Source organism: Camelus dromedarius, chromosome 5 (assembly GCF_036321535.1).
Source record: "Camelus dromedarius isolate mCamDro1 chromosome 5, mCamDro1.pat, whole genome shotgun sequence".
Lineage (NCBI taxonomy): Eukaryota > Metazoa > Chordata > Mammalia > Artiodactyla > Camelidae > Camelus > Camelus dromedarius.
The window spans coordinates 32,308,014-32,326,398 of record NC_087440.1 but is presented as its reverse complement, the minus strand read 5'-3'; the positions used below and the strand labels follow the sequence as shown (position 1 = coordinate 32,326,398).

Here is an 18,385-nt window from a genome sequence, read left to right as displayed (position 1 = left end):
TCGATATTCATCCAAAGAAACATCTATTTGATGCCTACATCTGCCCACCACCATGCTAGGCAGCACGGAAGATAGTGCAGTTTGGTGAGCTGGGTGCTGTAGTGAGTTTACACAGTACCCTGAGAGCACAGGAGAAGCCACTAGCTCTATTAGAGACTCGAAAGAAGTGATACCGATAAGAGTCTTAAAGAATGGGGAGGGAGGGGGAGAGGGAAGGTTTCACTTTTTTTTAACTTACCAAAAAAGAGCAGGTACTGAGACACAGAGTGTTGCAAGACAACTAGAAGTTGGTGTAGCATAAATGTAGATGTGATATGGGATAAATTTCTAGGGAGAAAGGAAATGAGTAAAGATCAATGATTAAGATTTAAATTGTGGGTGATAGGTTTCCAAGAAGGAATTCATCTTAGACACTGAATGACTCTTAAGGAAGAGCTCCCAGGGGAGACTAGTTGGCAGAGGAGAAGCCAAGCAAGAGTTGTAGCTCAGCTGTGCAGGGTGGCTTCCCGTGAGGCCCAGGGAACAACTTTGGAGTGTAAGGCCTCAGGGTAGCCCGGTCTGGGGCAAGGAAGCCAGGCTTTCATTCTCCACCACCACCTCTGAGCAGTCATCAGTCACACTTCAACCCGAAGCAGCTTTAGGAGGCCAAGGACAGCCCTCCAAAAGAGCCTCAGGTGTCAACCTTGAAAGCCCACTGAAGGGGACGTCATGCACAAAAATGGAAAAGGGTATCTGAGGGAATCTGGGCATAAAACTAACACCGGCAGCTACAGGAGGATTTAAACAGCAGAGTAGTGAGAACAGATCTGTATTTGAGGAAGCTCAACGGGGCTGAGCTGTGGGGAGGATGGACCAGAGGGAGGAGAGGCAGGCATCGGAAGAGCCACCTGGAGGCTGGCCAGTATCCCGGGATGTGATGCCCATGGAGGTGTGGGCTGAGGAGAGATTGTAGGAGGCAGTCAACAGACGGGACAAGTAGGAAAGGAGGTGGGCTAGTGCAGGACTGCACTGGCATGGGGGACCATGAAAGCAGCAGCTGGCACAGAAAGAAAGGATGAGCTGGAGCTGTGAGAGATGCCAACTTGCCTGAGGTCAGCCCTGGTGGGACACAGGCTGGCTGAGATGCAGCCGCTGCCCCCACAACAGCTAATTAAGGGGCTTAGCCAGTCCCCAGAAGATGCTTAATCCCCCAAAGGAGCCCTCGGAGGAATGGAGAAGAGATTTTCACAAGCACTTTTTAATTTACATTGCTGAAGTTAACACATTCACATGGCTCAGAATCCAAAAATTATAGAAGGGCAGATAGGGCATAGTCCCCTTCCCATCCCTGCCCACCAATGTGCAGTCCCCATCTTAGAGGCAGCCAGTGCTACCACATTCTTGGGTAGCCACAGAGAGAGCCCATGCCTGTGCAAGCAAATAGCCAAGCATGTTCAGAGAAGAGATTTGACTGCGTGCAAATCTGGACCCTTTCCAGCTAAGGGGTTGTATTTTCCAGGCTCTGAGTCCTGTTCTGGCTCTTGTGTCCAGTACTTCTAAGCAAGGAGTAGCCCTGGGCCCAGAGGCCCCACCCCTTCCCAGGTTCTTATGCAGGTGCCCACCTCAGCCAGCCCCCCCACACACACACACCTCCCCGTGGGTGCCCCAGTTCAGGATCATCCACAGAGTTACCTCCCATTTGACCGGGCTGACCTGGCCTGTGTTGAGCTGCAGAGGCAGGACTGAGCAGGGGCTGAGGACAGCCATAGAAGGGACCTTCCCTGAATGGATGCCACTGCCTTCTGTGGAGCTCAGGAGCAGGCCAGCTCCAGCCAGGGCCTGGTGCAGGCTTGCTGGGAGCAAGGTCAAGGGATCACTGGGCCTGCCCAGACCTGTGTGCCAGAAGAGGAGGGTACCAGGGCTGTCGGTGCTTAACTTGATGAGGGAATCTGGGAAAGAAAAGGACCCTTCCTTAAGTCCTTAAAATGGAGGAGCCTTCCAGGCATCCACGAAGGAGGCAGAGGGAGCAAGTGGGGTCAGTTCTGTGCCATTTCTGTTTGAAGTATGAGCAGATATGCTCCTGTCCCCAGTGGTCAGGCCTTGGCTCCCCTTCCTTCCTGGAGAGGTGGTTCCAGAAGAAACAGGCAAAGCTGGAACTCCACAAATAGATACTGCTGCAGCAGGGACTGGTGCAAGAGGAGGGAAGGTGACTGGGCTTTTGCTATCACGCTGACACAGCTGAGCCAGCCAGAGACACGTGCTGTAGGGGCGGAGAGAATTCGTGTTTGGTGTGTGCCAGCAATGACCTAAACATTCTGCCTAAGTCTGACATCATCTTTTTTCATCTGCCATGTGAAGTAAGTACTCTTACAGTGAAGGAAACTGAGGCTTAGAAAAGCTGAGGTCCTTGTCCAGAGTTGCAAGTCTCTACAGCGAAATTTGGATTCAACCAAAGACATAAAACTCCAGAGTTTGAACTCTTTCCCCTGCATCAGGCTGCCTCTGCTGCTTATATGGCCGGGGGGCGGGGGGTAGTGGTGTTTGGTTTGGGAGGAGCTTTTCTTTTTGGCAGAGAGGGTCAGGGATGGGGCAGAATGGTAAACACATTGCCAAGTTCACTCAGCCCAAGGATCCCCTTAGCCAAATTCAGACTTGCCCTTCTCTCAGTTTGACCACATTTTCATTCCTCTGCACTTTTGCTTAACTTGTTCTGGTCCCTGACGTGCCACCCACTCCCCACTACCTCCCCAGCCCCATTTCCACCTGCCAGAATTCCTCCCACAAGACCCATCTCAACCTCTGAGAAACTTCTGGTTTCTTCTGCCATTGCTCTTGTGCCTTTTGAGAAACCTGTGACATTCACTTGGCTCTTGACTGGTATTAGAGGCATGGAAGTCCTCATCTGGTCCCCTCGATAAGGTTGACAACCTCCTACCCCTGGCCCAGGTCAGGGGCTGGGTCTTGGCCCCTTTTCCCTCCCTGCCAATACACACATTCAGAGAATCTTTGAACCCTGCACACAAGACAGAGTATCCAAGCCACCCAGGGTGTGGCTGACCTCACAGGCCTAGTGGGACCCACTGGAGAGGGCCCCACCCTCCCTCCCTGAGGCAGGTGGGCTGGGCCAGCTAATGGCAGTGTCTGTGCCCCTGGACTGACCCTCCCAGAACCACCACCCTGAGCATTTCCCATTGCGTGGGCTCAGCCCCACCAGCTACACCTCAGCTCCCCGCCCCCTGCCCAGGGCACCGGGATCTGAGAGAGGACTGCCCGCAGGGCTGCCAGCAGTGGGGCGCTAGGGGCTTCTGTGGAAGCAGGCCCTGGGGAGGCTGGCCAACCCTGCGAGCTCCCTGAACCTCAACTCCAGGTCCTCACTGCCCCACCCCACCCCCTCAGAATTCAAGCCTGAGTCATGTCAGGTGCCAAGGGGACTCAGAGACACAGTGTGGCTCCCGTCAGCAATTCCAGGCGTTCTCCTTTATGCTAAATTCTGAGGTTCCTCACCACTCCCTGTCCTCTTCCGCCCCACCTCACCCTGCCATGAGGCCTGAAGTGCAGCCACCCCTGACCACCCCTCCCCACCTCACCCTGAGCTCCCGGCTCTGGGATCTCAGAGTGCAGGCTCCCGCTCCTACTCCCCGCCCCGTGGGGTGCAGTGAGTCTTGCTCTGACTGCCATGGCTCACCATTCATTCATTCACTCATTCATCCTTTCCCAGGAACCCCTACTACTAACAACAACTCTATCCTGATACCCTGTTTAATTTTTGTCAGTGCACTTAGAACTTGATGGAATCATCTTTGTGGGTATTTGCTTCTACAGGGTCTGTCCCCAAGCTTGAGCATAAGTTCTGTGACAGCAGGGACCTTGACAGTCCAGGTCATTGCCGTGGGGCAAGCTGTACTGGTGCTCAGTGAATGTTGCTCGGTGATTGACTGGCTGAATGATGGAAATGTTTCCTGAGCAACTGCCATGGTGCAGGCACTGGGCTAGGTGAGGGGACAAGCAGTCAAACCAGCCTCCTTGGGTAGTTCATGGTGGGAGTAGAAGCAGGGGCTTTGCATCCCCATGGGATGAGCTGAACGCAGGCACCACCATAGCTGCTGCTGAGGAGACACACAGGAGATGTGTGACTGAGCCCCAAGCCGGTGCTCCTCCCCACCCCTGCAGCCCCAGCTCCAAGCTCACTTCCCTGGGAAACTGCGCCCACCCCCGAGAGGAGCTCACCCAGCACCACACACCTCTCCATGAGGGCAGAGTTATAATTTCACATTTGCTTATAGGATTACTTGACTGCTACGCTATTTCCAATATCCAGAAAGTTTGACTGGACAGCCACGCTCTGGACCATCAACTCCATGTGTTTGTGTTTGGCCTCGATGCCTAGCATGGCATCCACCACAGGGGCGCTCAGTCACTGTGAATGAACGAATGGGACAGGAAAGGGGTAAGGTCTGGGTCCTCCCCTAAGCGAGCAACTCCTCCTTCCTGGGACTGTCCTCTGTCCTCTGTCCTCATCTACCAGCCAGAGCATCCCTTCCTTCCCTAGCCACTCACAGTCTCACCTCGTTTCAAGGCTTCTGTTTCTCATGCAGGCATAGAATCTCAGGGCTGCTACCTCCTGGCACCACCCACATTGTATATGCCACAAACCCAAGGCGCCCCCTGGAGCTGTGCAGCAGTGGTTACCACCTAGGCCCTGCCAGGCAGCAAGCTTCTTGGCCATGTTCCCATCCCCACCAGTGCTCTGGGCAATTTTAAGGCAACATTGTCAACTTCACCAACTACCGTGGAGTACCTGGCTCCCGTAAAAGAGACTAAGTCTGGCTCAAGAAGTTTTTCCAGCTTTTCAGCCCCATTTCCTGATTGCTTATCCTACATCTCTTCCCCCAGAGATGCCAGCCTGAGTCAGCACACACCACTCCCTGGGAGAGACTGGATACGCTATCACAGGGACTTTCCCTCTAAGGCTCTGTCTTCTGGGCCCAGCCTTAAGGCCCTGCCCTTCCATCTCACTGGCCAGTCTCATCCCTCCTCTTCTCCAGCTATGGGTACGTAGTGACACTGCTGACCATCAAGGAATTTCCCCAGCCTGGCAGAAGGAACTAGGAAGCAAGGAGGAGGAAAAAAAGTCCAAGCACTTAGAACAAGCATCAGGGACCCTAGGACCATGCAGAAGTGGTGACTGTAGAGGATCTTTTTGGGCTTTGAGTCATTCTGGGCCCCTGGTCTATCCCAGGGGTCGGATTCATTTATAACTTTGGGGAACATTCTGGTCCTTGAATGTTCTCTACCACATTCTCACAAAATTGTTGGCCAACACATGCTTGATTACCTTCCATGATGGTGAGCTGACCACCACTCATTTAGGCCCATTCCACCTTCAGACAGCTTTAAGTATAGGAAAGTCTTCCCTCATAACCAGTCTACATCCACTCACTGGTCTTTGTTCTTTGGATCGAGATTAATGGAATCAATATAGCTTCTGTTCCAACCAGCAGCCCTATAAGAGTTTAAAGACCACTATCATCTGTCCTTTAAGTCCTCTCCCCCAGTTCAACATTTCCATGTCCTCTGGTCAAAGACTCTCCTCACCATCTTGATTTCTCCCTCTGGACCTCGTAGTTTGTCTTTGTCCCTCTTAAAGTGGACCACACACTCCTAACAGGTCTAACCATCACAGATCTGGGGCCTATGTACCCCATCATTCTGGGTCCTAAAGTTCTCTCATGCAGTTCAAAGCCATGTCAGTGCCTCTGGCAAGCAAATCTCGGGGTCGACTCCTACCAACCCTGTGCCAACCAGAATCTCTCCGTCTGCACACATTGGTGTTATTCCATCTCCCATACATCGTGCTTTTGTGCAGAGGATAATTTGGGGACCAAAAACTCAGACTCTACTTCTGCCCCTGTTCACTGCCATCTGGTCAAGTCTGGGCCCTCAGATTACGTTTAGATCCAGGTTCCCATCATCCAGCAGTCCTCCCAGCTACATGTTAGCTACCTTCAATTATGAGACTAGGACTATGTGCTCATCCAACATGTCACTGAAAAGTGCCACCACTAGGGACTTCCCTCCAAGTTGACAAACACACATTAACCACCATTATTCAGAGATGAATGTCCTACCAGTTACAACTATATCTACTATCCTATCATCCCATCCACAGTTAACCATTTTGTCTCTAAACATATTCTGAGATGGAGCTGGACAGATGCAAAAGCGCTGTGATAATCACTGGGAAACCTGGTTTCCAGCCCTGGCTCTGCCACCAATGTGTATGTGATTTCACGTCACCACATATCTTTGGGCCTCTGGGAAATGAGCAGGGACCAGATGATCTGTCAAGCCTTCTCTGGCTCTGATGTCCTGTTCTGAGGTGGTCAGGGTTAGAGAGAGGGTCATGAAGCAGGAGAAGAGGAGGGTCCATGTTGCAAGAGCTAAGAAGTGGGCACTTCTGCTCATGTGTGGGGAAGCTTCGACCCTGCCCTTCCTGCTGCAGGAAGAGCAGGTGCCAGGCTCAGCTCTTCCGCTTGCAACTCCATTTCCACAACTGAAACTGACCTTCAAACTTCCCAACATTTGGTTTTCCCTCCAGTGTCTGGGTGCCCCCAGATGTCTAATCACTGCTCACTCGATACCCTGTGGATCCACAGCCCCAAGATGATCCAGACTGTCATGTCTGAGTTCCCCTCAGTGCAACTCCCTCCCCAGACGGCCCCCCAGCACACACACTCCAGCTTCCCAAAGTCTCGCAGCATTTCCACACCCCTCTCTCTGTCCCCTAACCTTGGCATTTGCTGCAGCAGAGCACATTTGTCAAGCCAGGTGGAGGGAAAACGAGTAACAGTATCCTCCGGAATCCACAGCTGGGTGGGAGACCAGGCTCTATTGCTTACAAGCCCTGTGACTTTGGGAAGAGTCTCAGCTTCTTGGTATCATGGCTGTAAAGCATTTAGTCATTATCAATATTGGCTTCAAGGTCATAGAACCTCTCTTCATAGTCTGTTTCTTCCTTCGCTCTCCCATTGAGGCTTCTTTCCCCCACATCCTCAGTCCTGCCCTCACCATGGCTCTACTAAAGCTTGTTTTAGGTCCCTCATCTCCTCCTCCTGGAGTCCCCATTCCCTGCTGGGTGAACTACTGCCGGGGCATCCTGTGCCCACGCTGACATCTTCTACCTTGACCTCTCAACCCCTCTCCAGGCAAGTATTTCTTGCTGCCTTTGGGACATCTCCACATCAAACCAAACACATCAGAAATAGCCCTTTCCCTTCTCATATAACCCTGCTCCCTCCACCCATGTTCCAAGACCTCTGTGGACACCACAAGTTCTCAAGTCTCTCAGCTTTACAACCTGCTGGTCTGCGTCAAAGTCATTTTTATTCCTGCATCTCAGTCCCACCTGTGACCAAGCCCAGTCTATTGTTTCTCAGAAATAGCCCTACTTTCACCCCAGCTCCTCATCCCACCCCCTTCCCTAGCAAGGCTGTGGGGCCATGGATCTGGATTTCAGGTTCTACCTAAATATCCCTGAGGATATCCCTGTATTTCTGGAACCTGTTCTCCATGCCTGTGGCTGGGAGTTAAAAATAGGAGCTCAAAGCTGTAACTCATGATTTGCATACTTCTAGTATACCTGTTACCCTGCATTGACAAGTTTTATAGGAAGAACAAAAGGAAGCATCAGGGTAAGGGAAAAAATTGCAAATCATTACAAACCACCAGCTCTAGAACAAATTCCTCTTGACCTTAGTCTGGGTCAGGTGCCCCTTCCGTGGGTCTCACGGGCCCCTGCCTGACTCAAGTGTACATGGCGACATGTCTGTCTCACCCACGAGACCTGTCCTGCCAATGCAGCCCCTAACCCCGTGACTATTTACATTTAAATAAATTTAAGTTCATTAAAAATTTTTTCCTCAATTGCACTAGCCAGCATTTCAAGCGCTCAGAAGCCACATGGGGCTAGTGGTGACTGTACTGGATGGTGCAGATATTGAGTATTTCCACATCGCACAACGTTCTAGTCTAGCATAGGGCTACACTAGACTCTCAGCTCCAGGAAGACAGAGACAAAGTCTTTCTGGTCCCTTACCATATCCCTGGCATTCAGCACACTCTCAGGTCTGGTTCTGATGCTAAGTAAATATCGAAAGATTGAATGAATGCACGTACTTCCACACTCTGCACAAGTCCAGCACTAGCTCTGGTATCGCCTCACTCTCCCAGTCCCCAGATCCCAGGCCACGCTTTGACTGGGGCCCTAACCCAGTACTCGTGGTCTCTTCCCTCTCTCCGAACCATCTCTGGTCTGTGACTGGCTCAGGGTCCTAGAGGCACTGTAAGTGTGTGTGTGTGCATGTGTGCATGTGTGCATGTGTGCGTGTGTGTGCGTGTGTGTGTGTGTGTTTGGGGAGTGAGAGTAGAGAACGATCGGCCCGGGAAGAGGTGGTCAGCATTAAGAAACACCAAGTTCCAGACATCAGGAAGCTCAAGTTCAAGCCTCTGGCAATGGCCACTCCACCTCTGCAGTGGGGAGACACCCAGGGTGTGGCTTGAATTCTGGTGAAACCGAGTGAAGGGCCCATCACGCAGAAAACCAAACTCTGACATTGGGTGTTTGCAGCAAAATGTTAATCACAGGTCACCAAGCAAGGGAGTGGGAGAAAAGCCTCAGATCAACTCCAATTTGGTCTTTCAATTTGAGGGTTTTTAAAGAGGAAGAACAAAAAAAGCTGGGATTAGTCATCATCTTGTGACATTTGTGACCTTTCTTAATTGTAGTTTTGGGAGTCAGAATATCTCTGGTTCCTGGTTCTCTGGCCAGGAGGTCCATGACTTGGGGGGTCTGTTAGCTCTTCTTGCCCTGGAGAAACAGCCTGAGTTTGTCCATGAATGATGCCATCTATAATAGCGGTTTTAGTACATTAACAATGTCATAGACAACAGCAATCTTAGTCATCTGACTCTGGTTGATCGGTGTTCAATTAGCACAGGACTGAGGTCAGAGGGCACGAGAAAGGCAATAAAGTTTTGGATAGAGATTAATCATAAACTTGGCGAGGGAATTTGATTTTAGGGGGACTGGGTTTCACTGGCTGTGTTCCCTCTCAGCTGTGTGACCTTGAGCAAGGCACTTAACCTCTGTGAACCCTCTGTCGTCATTGTTTCCTCATTGTCAAATAATCATACTTACTTCACAGCGGTACTGAGTATATCAGATAAGATGTCTGGGCCTCAGTTGGTCCTCAGTTATTGCTTATTCTTTTCTCTACGTACAAGGTAGCAAGAGGGGAGGGTACAGCTTAAGTGGTAGAGCACATGCTCAGCACGCCCAAGGTCCTGGGCTCAATCCTCAGTACCTTCTCTAGAAATAAATAAATAAATAAACCCTGAATTACCTTCCCTCCCCCCCCAAAAAGTAAACCTAAAAATAAGGCAGTAAAATCTCTTCCTCAAACATAATTCAGATTGTGGCCCTCAGACACCTGTACGGATCCCACTTACCCCACACAGGAGGCCAAAAATAACTCCTGACAGCTCCTTTTGCCTTAAAGCAAGAGGGCTGTCACTGGCTCCACTGCCCTTATCTCCAAAGGCACCTGGTTCAGTTTCTGTCTGCCAGCCAGCTAAGTCTGTTTGGCTTTCTCTCCCCCACCTTCCTGTCACAGCACACATCTGAAATGCCCTTCCTGCCCTCCTTCCAAAACCAGGCCCCGCCCTCTTGGAAGCAGACTTGAGACTCACTTTCTCTCTTAAACCTGCTTGACTCAGACTTCCCAGTTTCAAGATTGTTAATCACTAGAAAATATGTCATGCCAACTTCAGCCTTCCTCCACCCCCTTTCCTCCACCCTTGTTGATTGTGATGTAAGACTGTACCTGGCAAATCTGCACCTGTGGGCACCTGTGTTCCCAGGAATCTGGGTGTTCATGTGAGTGGTTATAGAGCAGGAAGCAAGAGCAGATGGTAACCAAAAACAAAGCAGTTGATGAGGTGGGGGGAGGGCTGGACCAGATCACACACATGTCCGTTTTGGCCACTTACTACATGGGTGGTGCTTACCAAGTTACTTAGCCTTTCTGAGCCTCCATTTCCTGGCATATTTGTCATGAAAATTAAAAAATTACCACTATTACTATTTACTGAGCACTTATTCAGTGCAGGCTGTGTCCTAAGCACTTCACATAGATTTTTTTTCTTTTAAAAAAAGTTTTAATTTTTTTTTAATTGGAGGTACTGGGGATTGAACTCAGGACCTCATGCATGCTAAGCATGCGCTCTACCACTGAGCTATATCCCTCCCCCCATGTAGATTTTTAAACTGAATCTTCACTTCAACCATAGCAGGTAGGTAACATTATTTTTCCTATGCTATTGTTGAAGAAATTGAGATACAGAAGAAACTCAACACAAAGGTTAGGTACTTTGCCCCAGGGCACACAGCTAATAAATGGCAAAGTCAGGATTGCCACCCAGGCAGTCAGACCGCAGAGTCCATGTTTGTAACCAGTCTGCTTACTGACTCCCACGCGTAATCCTGTGTGTGTGCAAAGCTCTTGACACAGTGCCTGGAACAAAGATAACCATCAACCAGTGTGGCTCTTTCCTCACTGGGACTGCGAGTACCGATGGCCAGGACAAGAGTCTCTTTTTCCCTGTAACTTGTTACAGAGCCTAGGAAAGGATAGAATACAGAGTGGGCACTTTACACATATTTCCAGCCTGATAAAGCTATGGAAGAAATATAAAGAGTTTAAAGCCATCTTTTCTTACCTAGATGTGTGTATTAAACATACACTTGCCACATGGACACACACTTCTCACAAATACATTGCAGACACTCACTCACACATACACATTCAGTGGCCACTTTGAACCCATGAAGGCTCCATCAGGAAACCTTCCTAAACTGGTCCAAGCCTCACAATCTCTCCCATCCCTGAATGCCAACAGCACTCACCATTAGGCCCAGCCAAGCCAGCCCTCACTATGTGGTGTTTTATTCATTCATTTAAATAACTACCCAATAACTACTAAGAACCAGGGCCAGGTATTGGAGAAGCAGCACCAAAAAGAATTTTTTAAAGTTCCTGTCCTCCAGGAACTTCGACTCTCCTAGGAGATGCTGGCATACAAACCAAGACTTACAGTAGGCACAGGGGAAGATGTTTTATCATTGACAGCACATACGAAGGTCTTTTAAATCAGACTGAGGCATTTGGGAGAGCTTCCTGGAGGTGACACTGGAGTTAAATTTTAAAGATGAACAGGAGTTACTCTGGCAAAGGAGAGAGTGTGGAGGAAGGAGAGTAAAGAAGAGAGAACAGGTTAACATGCTCGGGAAACTGCGAATGCTGTACCAGTTGTAATGAAGAGTTTTTAATGGGGACAGGCAGGAAAAGAGGCCAGAGGGGTAGGCAGGGCCCATGTGCCAAAAGTCCTGATGGGCTAACCTGAAAGATTAAAAGTCTTACCTAAAAAGCTGTCGGGAACTACGCAAGGGTTTTTGGCAGAGATATATCATCAAATCTGCATTTCAGAAAGATTGATTCAGCAGCAGAGACATGAACCAATGAAAGAGGAGACAAGTTGGAGACAGGAACATTGAAAAGACTTTCAACAATCACGGGAATAAATTGAAATTCTTAGTGCAGTGGGAATGGAGAGGGTATTTAAGAGCTATTAAGGAAAAGTGGGGAGGCCACCCATTCAAATAGGAAGCATAAAAGCCTAAAGCTTAGACTGGGAGGAGGCAAGACAATGATACCTTTTGACTTTTAGAGTCTGAGGTGTCTCTGGGGCACCCAGGTGATACCTATTAGGCTTGTGAACGTGTGTGTATACATTTTTTTCCATTATTAAAGTCTGCAAGACATCTGGGCTGGAGATACAAGTTTGAGTGTCATCAGCTTAGAGGCAGCAATTAAAACCATGAGTGTGGATGAAGTCACCGAGAGAAAGTGTGGGCCGGAAGGTCGGTGAGCCCAGGACAGAGTTCTGGGAGCTCCTACGCCAAGCAGTTGAACACCTGGATATGTGAACATTCTCCAGGAGCAATGTGTGCAGTGGGAAAAAGTGAGGAAAGGACGCTGGTGATCACCAACATTTAGGGGAGGAGAAGGTGAACAGACAAGAAGAGAGGGGCAAAGGTGCGGGAGGAGAAGCCAGGACAGGGTATCAAGTCAAGGGAAGTCAGCTGCATCAAATGCTGCAGAGGTCAATGAAGATAAGGACAGGAAATTCCATCCGTTACATTTGGCAACTGAGAGGTGGCCACTGCGGCCACAGTGAGGTCACTGGAGCGGTGAGGGCGTGGGTTTCTGGCTGTTGGAGAAAACTTTTCAACTGAATCGCAGTTTGAGTAGCTGACTGGAATTTCAGTCCGCGTTGCTTTCCTGGAGCACCATAGTCGCGCGTGCGCACTCTTACGCACCGCACCGGAGAGCTAACAGGGACTTGGCGTTTCCGGACGGCGCGCGCAGAGACCCCGCGCACGCGCCTCCGGAGCCCACCGGCTCCGCCGTGGGCCTTTCCCTAGGCCTGCAGAGGGCGCTGAGTCTCGGAGAGCCAGGGCGTGACGCCGCTCTAGTCAGCGCCCGGGCTCGGTGGTGGGCGCCGCAGCTTCGCGTCCCGCACGCCTCCTCCCAGCACAGGTGGGTCCGCTCGCGGGGGGCGGCAGTGCTTGGGAGCCGCGGGGCGGGAGGGCAGCGGCAGCCCCTGGGCGGCGAGTGGTCCCCGTCACCTAAGTGCCCCGGCTCGGGTCTGGCCCCGGCGGAACGGGCTGTGGGCGGGCCCGCACGGGTGCAAGTTTCCAGTCCGGGTGGGTGCCTTCTGGACGTGCAGTGCCTATCCCAGGACCCCTTAACACCCCAGGGGTCTCCGCCCTAGCTCGCTTGCGGCTTCCTGGGAACAGCTGCGGGCGGTGCTACCAGAGGCGGGGCTCCCATGATTGACACTTCTTTCCCCAGGTTTCACGGGCGCCACTGGACCCCTCCCCTGCCCTGAACCTGAGCCAGCACCATGGTGAGAACCCTGAACCTAGCCCCTCACCTCCGCATGCCCATGCTCATGTCCTTGCTCTTTCCCCGCGTGGCTTTGCCTTCATTGCCCGATGTCAACCTGGGGCTCCTCAGTCGGGGTTCGGTGTGTCTGCCGCTTCAAAGCAGCCTGCACTCTTCCAACCCGCCCATCCCTGTAGCACGGACGCCTGAAGGTGAAGACATCGGAAGAGCAAGCGGAAGCCAAGAGGCTAGAGCGGGAACAGAAGCTGAAGCTATACCAGTCAGCCACCCAGACTGTCTTCCGGAAGGTGGGGCCCTCAGAGGTAGCCCCTTCCTGCAGTGGGCCCCTTAGTGTAGCACTGAGGCCAAGAGCTGGGCACTATAGTCAGACTGTATGGATATGTATCTGGGTTCTATTATTTACTAGCTGCATGTCCTTGGGCAAATTACTGAATCTCTTTGGGCCTCAGTTTGCCCATCTGTAAAATGGGACTAATAATTGCACTTACTGTATAGGGCTATTGTGAGAATACATGTAAACCTGTAAAGTGCTTTGTATAGTATCTATTTTATAATATGGCATTCACAGATTTACTTATCCCTGTAGTGGGAGAATGATACGGTCTTTGACCCTGCTATCTGTCTTCTCAGCGCCAGGCTGGAGAGCTGGATGAGTCAGTGCTGGAACTGACAAGCCAGATTCTGGGAGCCAACCCTGACTTTGCTACCCTCTGGAACTGTCGACGAGAGGTGCTCCAGCGGCTGGAGGCCCAGAAGTGTGTAGGGGTTCAGGGGCCCAGGGAAGATGGCCCTGGCCCTGCCCTACCTCGGTCCAGGGGTAGAGGAAGAATGAGGCAACCAGGGGCATAGGCAGAGGATAGTGGAGGGCTGGGTGCAGAAAGTCAGGGTGAGCTGAGATTGGGTGTTGGAGGGCCCTGACCCCCGTTCCCCTCTGGGTGCAGGTCTCCCGAGGAGTTGGCTGCTCTGGTGAAGGCAGAACTGGGCTTCCTGGAGAGCTGTCTGAGGGTGAACCCCAAGTCTTACGGCACTTGGCACCACCGCTGCTGGCTGCTGGGCCGCCTGCCAGAACCCAACTGGACCCGGGAGCTGGAGCTATGTGCCCGCTTCCTCGAGGTTGATGAACGGAACTGTACGTGCCTGCAGATTCTGTCCCTACGACACTCACCTGCCCCACACCCTGGTACAGGGTGTCAGTAGGGCCCAGAGTGGGGCGGGATGGCTAGGACCAGCCCACTGAGCTGATGGCAGAAGGGATGGTGGAGCCAAATGCATCCTCCATGGAGTGCACAGAGGTGTTTCTTGGGATCTCCAAGGGAACTCCAGGGGTACTAGCTAGGGAGCTCTTGCCCTGCTTCTGAAATGTGGTGTTCCCCACCCTCCTAGTCCACTGCTGGGACTACCGGCGATTTGTAGCTGCACAGGCAGCTGTGCCCCCTGCAGAGGAGCTCGCCTTCACTGACAGCCTCATCACCCGAAACTTCTCCAACTACTCCTCCTGGCATTACCGCTCCTGCCTCTTGCCCCAGCTGCACCCCCAGCCAGACTCTGGACCCCAGGGGCGCCTCCCTGAGGATGTGCTGCTCAAAGGTAAACAGGGCCAGGGGGTGCTGGGGAGGGCTCTGCAGCCTTGATGCCTAGCCCTGTTCCTGAATCTGCTACTTGGGTTTATCAAGTACATACTTGGCTCTGAGGGTGCATAAGATCCAGCCCCTGGCTGCGGAGAGCTCAAGTGTCCAATGGGGAAGATAAGACTAACACATGCAGCCCCTGTGCAAGGCCAGTACATAAGTGAAACTGAAGGCTGGAGGTGCTCAGAGGAGAGGGTGGGATGTTGGGGCAGCCAGGAGCCCACTAGGGTCCTAACCACAGCCACATGCCTCCTTGTCCCCTGCAGAGCTGGAGCTGGTGCAGAATGCCTTCTTCACTGACCCTAATGATCAGAGTGCCTGGTTCTACCATCGCTGGCTCCTGGGACGAGGTGAGCACTGGGGGAAGAGGCTGGGTGATTAGGACTTGGAAGGAATGGAAGACTATTTAAGGAGACCTGAGGCTGTGTCTCCCCCCAGCTGATCCCCAGGATGCCCTGCGCTGCCTGCACGTGAGCCGGGACGAGGCCTGTCTGACTGTCTCCTTCTCTCGGCCCCTCCTAGTGAGTCCTGCAGCTTTTGCTGGAGAGCATCATGGACTGTGGGCCCAGAGCTGTTGGAGTGACGGGTCTCCCTTTGTCCCTTTTGTCAGGTGGGCTCCAGGACAGACACCTTGCTGCTCATGGTTGATGAGTCACCCCTGGCTGTAGAATGGAGGACCCCAGATGGCAGGAACCAGCCTAGCCATGTCTGGGTATCCCAGGATTGGTGGGGCAAAGTGGGGGCTGGGGCAGGGCTGAGGTGGGGAGTCAGAAAAGTGGTGCAGGCCAGGTATTTCCTTGACCGTATGCTTCCAGCTCTGTGATCTGCCCGCTGCCTCCCTCAATGACCAGTTGCCCCAACACACATTTCGTGTCATTTGGACAGCAGGCAATGCCCAGAAGGAGTGTGTGCTCTTAAAAGGTGACACAGCCTGCGTCCTCCACCCCTTGCAGCAGCCCCCCATCCCTCTGTTCTTCTCATGGGCATCCCCTCCTACCATCTACTCTTTCTCTCAGGCCGCCAAGAGTGCTGGTGCCGGGACTCGGCCACAGATGAACAGCTCTTCAGGTGACGATGACATGGAAGCCTACAGACAGGGGGAGGGACTCTGGACTCTGGGCATCAGGCATCTGGGGTGGGAGGCTGGGGGCTTGAGCAGGTGGTCTGAGACTGGATACTGGGGATGACCAGTACCCTAGGACTGTGGGCATCATCCCCTCCCCCACCCCGCCCCCCCTCAGGTGTGACCTGTCGGTGGAGAAGTCCACAGTGCTACAGTCCGAGCTTGAATCCTGTAAGGAGCTGCAGGAGCTGGAGCCTGAGAATAAATGTGAGGCCCATCCCCTAGCTCCTGCTTTTCTCAGGAGGCCCCTTCCTAGGCGGTCCCCTTGGGGAGATCAGAAAGGGTCTCCAGAGGATGGGAGCAGAAAAAGATCCAAGAGAGTCCATCCTTTTCTCGCTCTCTCCTCAGGGTGCCTGCTCACCATCATCTTGCTGATGCGGGCGCTGGACCCCCTGCTGTATGAGAAGGAGACACTGCAGTACTTCCAGACCCTCAAGGCAAGTAGGGTCTGGGGGAGCCAGCAAGGGGGAGGCCCGGAGGGCAGCTGACACACATTCCCTGTCTGCCCAATCCCTGCCAGGCTGTGGACCCAATGCGGGCAGCGTACTTGGATGACCTGCGCAGCAAGTTCCTGCTGGAGAACAGTGTGCTCAAGATGGAGTATGCGGAGGTGCGCGTGCTGCACCTGGGTCACAAGGTAGGGACTGCGCATGCGCCTTCCCTCACCCCACTGGCTTACCCTCCCTCTTTCTTTTGATCTGGGTGGCCTTTCTATCTGCTCCCTGGGCTTCAGCCGAGGGTCGCATCATGTCCTCAGCTTTGCCTTCAGTCTCAGGTGCCCCGCTGAACATTTCTTCCTCCACTCATTCCCTTGCTTCTCTCCCTGGAGCTGGCCACATCATCTAAAGCCTGAATAGTTTTCCAGAGATTTTTGAATCAATCTTCCCCAATCAATCTTCCCAACACATTAGTTTTATCATGTCCCTGCTGCCCACCTTTATTCCTACCAAACCGATCCCTCAGATTCACCAGGCCCACTCCTGCCCATGTCTGTGTTTATCCCAGCGCCCTCCTTTATCCCCTGTACCTGCCCCACTCCCTCCACTCCACGGGCCACCCCAGCCCCAGCACTCACATCCGTCAGAGCATGTACTGCCATGGGTTGTCAGGTAAGCTTCCCACCTGCTCCGTCCTCTCCTCAGCTGGGGTCCCCTAGGGCCTGTGTAGGGCACGCCAGGCAAGTGCCTGATAAGCAGTGCCTGAGGACTTTCTCCCAGGGCTCACTGGGTATCTCCTCCTGCCTCCTCAGGATCTGACGATGCTCTGCCATCTGGAACAGCTGCTCTTGGTCACTCACCTCGACCTGTCGCACAATCGTCTCCAAGCCCTGCCCCCTGCCCTGGCAGCCCTGCGCTGCCTCGAGGTAACGCACTCACTCCTCTGTCAGTGCCCTGGGGGGTCCTTTCCCCTTCCTCCACCTCAGCAGTCTACTCACCCTACAAAGAGATGTCTGGGTCCTTTCAGCCCCAACAGATGACCCCTGCCTTCCTGTCCTCTGTCATCCCACCTGACCCCAGGAGCCCTTCCATACACTGTAAGCTGATCATGCTGGGTTCCCCAGTTGCTTGTACCAATTCCAAGCTGCATGCCCTGTCCTGTCTTCCCTACCCTTCCTGATCCCCAGGTGCTGCAGGCCAATGATAACGCTATCGAGTCCCTGGATGGTGTCACTAACCTGCCCCGGCTGCAGGAGCTCTTTTTGTGCAATAACCGTATCCTTCCTTTTGGGGGCCTTTCAGACAGCAGGTAGAGCGAGGTGCCACACCAGGAAGGGACAGGCAGCCAGCAGGGTGGGTGTGCTCCTCAGCGGGGGAGGGGGCTCTGGCTGGCTAAACTGACGAGAGAGAGGAGAGCCTGGGGCTATATGGGGCTAGCGTTGACTTGGGCTAGGAGAGTTTTGCAGGATGGAAGTAAATGACTTCCTCAACCAGAGTTCACAAACCGGCAGCCTGCAGATGTTCTTGAGTACCACATCGTGTTTTTTTAAATCGGGAAGTTTCATATTTTAAAAAAATTTAGAATTCTGATTCTTATTAAAAACTGAAAGTTAAAGCACCCTTTGGTCTAATTTCCACTTGGCAACCCTTGGCCGTTGAGTCATGGGTGCCTCTGCAGCCAAGGCTAGCTTCCCCCTTGACCAGAGTCTCCATTACTCCTTCTGGTACTGCATCCAGCAGGCCTCCTGTGCTTCCTGCCTGGTGCCCCGGCGGCAAGTGTTTGCAGACTAGAGCCTTACACCTTCCGGAGAAGCAGACAAGGTGCCCATCAACCAGGCTGCCGGGCACCAGTCCCCGTTCTTGAGGGAAAACAGTGATGGGTGTACAGGAGCAGACAGGTCTGGGGGATCCCGCTGAGCTTTCCTTGACTCCTGCCCAAGGCCTCCCGCAGCCTGCCGTGCTCCAGCCTCTTGCCTCCTGCCCCAAGCTGGTCCTCCTCAACCTGCAGGGCAACCCCCTGTGCCAAGCAGCGGGCATCTCGGAGCAGCTGGCCGAGCTGCTGCCTTCAGTTAGCAGCATCCTCACCTAAGACACCCTGCCCCTACCCTTGCCCTTTAACTTATTGGAACTGAATAAACAACGAAGTGGCCCCCAAAGGCTGCTAAGCTGCTCCCGCCACCACTGTTACTACTG

At 52.7% G+C, this 18,385-nt stretch overlaps 1 protein-coding gene across 2 annotated transcripts; it reads left to right on the top strand.

Moving 5' to 3' along the window:
* Positions 1-12,489: 12,489 nt before the first annotated feature.
* On the top strand, positions 12,490-18,362 carry RABGGTA (Rab geranylgeranyltransferase subunit alpha). 2 transcript variants are annotated; one of them, XM_031453497.2, is made up of 17 exons: positions 12,490-12,635; positions 12,951-13,005; positions 13,181-13,291; positions 13,635-13,759; positions 13,946-14,133; positions 14,388-14,591; positions 14,899-14,982; positions 15,071-15,153; positions 15,243-15,344; positions 15,448-15,553; positions 15,649-15,700; positions 15,874-15,962; positions 16,104-16,192; positions 16,276-16,392; positions 17,005-17,118; positions 17,380-17,467; positions 18,133-18,362. In XM_031453497.2, exons 2-17 carry the CDS (start codon positions 13,003-13,005, stop codon positions 18,279-18,281), a joined length of 1,704 nt encoding a protein of 567 aa, XP_031309357.1. In that variant the 5' UTR covers positions 12,490-12,635; positions 12,951-13,002; the 3' UTR covers positions 18,282-18,362. The 2 variants fall into 2 exon arrangements, with proteins under 2 accessions (XP_031309357.1, XP_031309358.1); XM_031453498.2 differs by lacking the exon at positions 12,490-12,635 and adding an exon at positions 12,669-12,802.
* Positions 18,363-18,385: the final 23 nt, after the last annotated feature.